At 39.8% G+C, this 5688-nt stretch overlaps 1 protein-coding gene across 1 annotated transcript; it reads left to right on the top strand.

Annotated features, from left to right (window-relative positions):
- The first annotated feature begins 226 nt into the window (after nt 1-226).
- Nucleotides 227-1375, top strand: LOC107063123 (uncharacterized). The gene is made up of 3 exons (XM_015314582.1): nt 227-286; nt 397-1078; nt 1155-1375. The coding sequence occupies exons 1-3, from the start codon at nt 227-229 to the stop codon at nt 1373-1375; spliced, it is 963 nt and encodes a 320-aa protein (XP_015170068.1).
- The last annotated feature ends 4313 nt before the right edge of the window (nt 1376-5688 follow it).

The following is a 5688-nucleotide window of genomic DNA, read 5'->3' as shown; positions in this document are numbered from 1 at the left end:
TAAACAGAAGTTACAGTCCTTTCTCTTTGTTCATGAACTGTTAGTTCATATCTCTGAATCTCCATAGCTAAATTCATCATGGTATCAAAGCCATCAGTGAGCTACTGATTGGTTTATTGTTTTGATCATCTGCTTACAGTGTTTGCTGCTTCAAGAGCAGCTGAATTGTTCGAGAAGCAGTTCAAATTTTTTTTTCCTTCTTCCGCAAGCTTTCAGATCTGCATCAATGGCGATCAGTAAAGGTCTTAATTCTGGTGCTAATGCCTCTACAACTATAGGTAGAGAAGTGATAGGTGACTCTCATTATCCATTGTATCTGCAATCCAGTGATACTCTAGGTAGCTCTCTAGTCTCACTTCAACTTACTGGATCCGAGAATTATTCTTTGTGGAGTAGATCAATGAAAATAGGTCTGCTAGGAAAATAGGCTTTGTTGATGGTACCAGTTCCAAAAATAAGTTCCCTACTTCCTTACATGCTCTCTGGGAGAAGTGTAATGCCATTGTTCTTTCATGGATCATGATCTCTGTTAGTCGTGAACTTCTTAGTGGTATAGTTTATGCTAGCAGTGCTCAGCAAGTGTGGATTGATCTGAAGGAGAGGTTTGATAAAGTGGATGGATCTCGTATTTTTTACTTGCATAAGGAAATTGCAACACTATCTCAGGGAATTTCATTTATTTCCACCTATTACTCCAGACTTAAAGAGCTATGGATGGAATTTGATTCACTCATGCCTGTACCTGGTTGTGCATGTACTGAATCACAGGCTTATGCTGTGCATTTTGAGTACCAACGCTTGATGCAGTTTCTTCTAGGTTTGAATGAATCTTACAATCAGTGCAGGAGCCAGATTATGATGATGGATCCTGCACCCAGTGTTAACAAAGCCTACTCTCTAGTAATTGCTGAGGAGAGTCAGAGGATACTTGGTAAGGCTAACTCTGTTGGTGATGTTTCTCCTCCAACTGGTAATTTGAATGAAGCATTAGCTTTATTCAGTGGGAACAATACACACCAGAGCTTCTCAGGTTCTACTACAAGAGGATCAAGCTTTGGTGGAGCAGGATCAGGATCTGGTATTGGTGGTTCCAACTTCAGACCTAGGAAAAATCCTAATAGCCACTTGTACTGTGACTATTGTAATTGGAAAAGGTCACATACGAGCTCAGTGTTATAAGCTCCATGGCTATCCTGCTGATTGGAAGGGCAGGAGAAGGCCTTCCCCTAGTTCAGCTAATCTTGTAGGTTCCACTAACTGCCCTGGTGCTCCTCCAGGTGGTGGTAACTCTACTACTGGTGTCTCACATACTTTTATAACTAACATTCCACCTGCAGCTTTGTATCAGCAGTCTCATTCATCTCCACAACCTTAGCTACATCCTCACTTCTCTCACTCACAGTACATGCAGATATTACAGCTCCTCGACTCTGGACATGGAAAGACTGACATTGATTCCATTCTCACAGGTAAATTTTCTACTGATAAGTGGATAATTGATTATGGTGCTTCTAAGCACATGGTTCATAATTTGCACATGGTTCATAATTTGCACATGTTAACACTTTACAAACCAATATCTGCCTCTCAAGAAGGAAGAGTTTATTTGCCTACTGGTAATCTTGCCATAGTCAAACACATTGGTTCATCTCAGATCCTAGGCGGGATTGAGATCTCAAATGTTCTCCATATTCCCGAGTTTCACTATAACTTGTTGTCTGTGTCTAAACTCACTAAGGAACTGAACTGCACTGTCCTTTTTTATCCTGACTTCTGCATTTTTCAGGACCTCTTCAATAGGATAGTGAGGGGGATTGGCAGGTTGGAGAATGACATGTATGTACTTACCACTGCCTGTCAGTTACAGCCAAAGAGAAACCCACTGCAGGCACTCTAGATTCAGTCCACTCCAGTCCCTAAGACTTGTCCTGTATCTCCATTAATTCCTTCTAAAATAAGTTTGTCTATATGGCATAAAAGATTAGGCCATGTTCCTTTTACTACGCTCAGAAAATTAGGTTGTTTTACACATCTACATAATTCTACTGATATTCCTTGTACTGTGCCCTTTGGCTAAGCAATCACGACTATCTTTTTCTTTAAGTAATTCTACTATTTCTTGTTGTTTCCACACAATACATGCTGATGTATGGGGTCCCTATCGAGTTCCTACTCATGATGGTAAGAGGTATTTTTTAAGCTTGGTAGATGATCATTCCAGATACACATGGTTAGTCTTACTGACATCCAAGTCTGACTTTATAGTAGCACTAAAAAGGTTCTTGGTGATGATTGACAATATCTTTAGTGCATCAGTCAAGATCCTCAGAACTGATAATGGGTGTGAATTTTTTAATTCCCAAGTCACTGAACTTCTCCAATCCTTATGTATCTTGCACCAAAGTTCTTGCATCTACATTCTTCAACAAAATGGTGTTGTTGAAAGAAAACATAGGCATATTTTAGATGTTACCAGGTCCCTCAGATTTCAATCTGGTTTGCCTCTTAGGTTTTGGGTGAGTGTGTCCTTACTAGTGTTTACCTCATCAATAAATTACCCTCTACTGTCCTCAAGGGTAAAACCCCTTATGACCTGTTGTTCCTTAAATCTCCTTCCCTTACACACCTTAAAGTTTTTGGTTGCTTGGCCTTTGCAACTGAGGTGAGGAAAGTTGACAAGTTTGCTCCTCGAGCAGTCCCTACTGTGTTCCTTGGGTATTCCACTCTCCAGAAGGGCTATAAACTTTTTTCGTTACACACAAAGGAATTCTTGGTAAGCAGGGATGTCATCTTCAAGAGGAGTTTTTCCCTTTTCTTCACACCTCCTCTACTTGTTCCCCTTTGTTTCCAGTAGTTCAGTTCATAGACTCTTCTTTATCTCCGGCTGCGATATCTCCTGATATTGTCTCTCCTGCTGCTACTTCTATCTTTCCAGATCAGTCTGTTTCTCTTCGTCCTGATACTGTTGCTCCTGCTTGTCCTAGTCCACTTCTAGATCTCTCTGTGTCTTCTAATCCTGCTGATTCTGCTGTCCCTTTGCCTTTAAGAAGATCCTCTAGACCTTCCAAACCTCCCATCTGGCATCATGACTATCTTACCTCCAAACCACAATCCTCTTGTCTCTATCCCTTATCCAATCATGTTAGCTATCAGTGTTTATCTGTTCCTTATGCTGCAGCCTTAGCTGCTTATTCCAGCACCCCTGAGCCTAAGTCCTTTCATGAGGCTGCCCTTGACCCCCTTTGGGTGGAAGCCATGCAAGCTGAAATCACAGCTTTAGAGGAGAATCATACTTGGAGTATTACTGACTTACCTCCAAGCAAACATCCTATTGGTTGCAAATGGGTCTTTAAGGTGAAATATTTGGCCTCTGGGGCTATTGAGAGATACAAGGCCAGATTAGTTGCTAAAGGTTTCCATCAGCAGGAAGGCTTGGACTACTCTGAAACTTTCTCCCCTGTTGCCAAGATGGTTACAGTGCGATCCGTTTTGGCTGATGCAGCTGCCAGGCACTGGCCTATTTTCCAAATGGATGTCCACAATGCCTTTCTTCAAGGTGATCTCCTTGAGGATGTTTATATGGTCGTTCCTCATGGTTTTGGCAGACAGGGGGAGTTTGGCAAGGTCTGCAAGTTGCACAAGTCACTATATGGATTAAAGCAGGCACCTAGACAAGGGAACCTTAAATTGACTGAGGCATTACTTCAGCTGGGATTTGTTCAAAGTCATTATGATTACTCTCTATTTACTAAAAGAGAGAGTAAGGATTTGATAGTTGTTCTTGTGTATGTGGATGATCTCCTGGTAACTGGAAGCTGCAGTGACTTGATAGTCAAAACCAGGAATGACCTTAAACTCAAATTTAAGATGAAAGATCTAGGAGAATTGAAGTTTTTCCTTGGAATTGAGTTTGCCAGAACCAATGAGGGGTATGTCATGAACCAGCGCAAATATGCTTTGGAGCTTATCTCAAAAGTAGGATTAAGTGGAGCTAAACCTGTTCATACTCTACTAGATCCAAATATGAGACTAACATCTATTGAGTATGACTCACATATACAAGATACAGACACTATAGCAAGAGATAAACCTCTGGCAGATGTTGGCAGATATCAAAGACTTGTAGGTAGGTTATTGTACCTAACCATGACCAGGGTGGATATTTCTTTTGCAGTACAAGTTCTGAGCCAGTATATGCATGCCCCTAAGGAATCTCACATAGAAGCTGAACTTAGGGTAGTCAGGTATATCAAGTTATCACCTGGATTAGGTCTGTTCATGCCTTCCCGAAGTTCAGAGTTATTGACAGCTTACTGTGACTCAGACTGGGGCACCTGTGTGCAAACAAGAAGATCTATTACTGAATACTTGATGAAGTTTGGTGGTGCTCTTGTGTCTTGGAAATAAAAAAAAAAAACCGTAGCTAGAAGCTCTGCAGAAGTTGAATTCAGGAGTATGGAATCCACTGTGGCTGAGATTACTTGGCTTATTGGCTTATACAGTGAACTAGGAGTGAAGATCAAACAACCAGTTGATCTATTCTGTGACAGCAAAGCTGCAATACAAATTGTTGCCAATCCCATCTTCCATGAGAGAACTAAACACTTTGACATCGATTGTTACTTTGTTAGAGAGAAGCTACTCAAAGGAATGATAAAGACTCATCATGTATCTACAAGAGAGCAGCTGGCAGATTTACTTACAAAAGGTTTATGGAAAGCTTCACACTCGCATCTAATGTCCAAGCTGGGATTGAAAGACATATTTCAACCATCAGCTTGAGGAGGGGTGTTATGAATATGAGGAACTGAAAGTTAGTTAGTATGAACAGTGAAACTGAAAAGTTAGTTACAGAGTTTGTTACAATAATAGTTAAAGTAAATTGTGGTTAAGTTAGGTTAACTAGATCATATAGCTATAGTTAGTACACACTATATATATCTGAGTTTAGATATTTTGTAAAGATTAGATTCATTTTTGATAAACAGAAGTTACAGTCCTTTCTCTCTGTTCATGAACTGTTAGTTCAAATCTCTGAATCTCCATAGCTAAATTCATCAAAAGGACAAATCTATGAACTTTATTATGTGTCACGACCCGGGATTACCCCCTAGTGGTAACCGGCGTACTCGACCTCGAAAAGGTCTAATACAAGCCTCTTAGCAATTCATTCATCGCATAGACACTAAAACCGTAAGGAATTAAAAACATTCCTTACCAAGAAAACATTTCTTAAAAAAATATATATATAAAGCAAGCGGAAGACTTTCTAGACTTTATACATGATGTCTCATAACCATCTAATACTTTAGAGTACAAAATTCGGGACTAATCCCGTACACAACTTAAACAATACTAAAAAGACATAAAAGAACATATTGGGTATTGTCCTCGAATCTATGAGGACTCACCAAGTCTTCATCTTCAACACTTAGAACCTATCAAATAGCCATGACATGTCATCATCTCCAAATCCCTACACTTTAGTCAAAAAGGGAAAGGAAGGGGTTAGCACAATTAAGTACTAAGTATGGAAGCCATGCAAAAACATGCCAAAAAGGACATTTTCAAAGAATAAATGCTTTCGTATCAATTTGATAAAACCTTTCCTTTACAAGTATAAGAGACATAATACAAGTCAACATTAACATATAAGACCATAGCCAACCATACACATACTCAACATAT

Source organism: Solanum tuberosum, unplaced genomic scaffold (assembly GCF_000226075.1).
Source record: "Solanum tuberosum cultivar DM 1-3 516 R44 unplaced genomic scaffold, SolTub_3.0 scf00309, whole genome shotgun sequence".
Taxonomy (NCBI): Eukaryota; Viridiplantae; Streptophyta; class Magnoliopsida; order Solanales; family Solanaceae; genus Solanum; species Solanum tuberosum.
The sequence above is the reverse complement of the archived record's forward strand: the minus strand, read 5'-3'. Positions and strand labels throughout refer to the sequence as shown.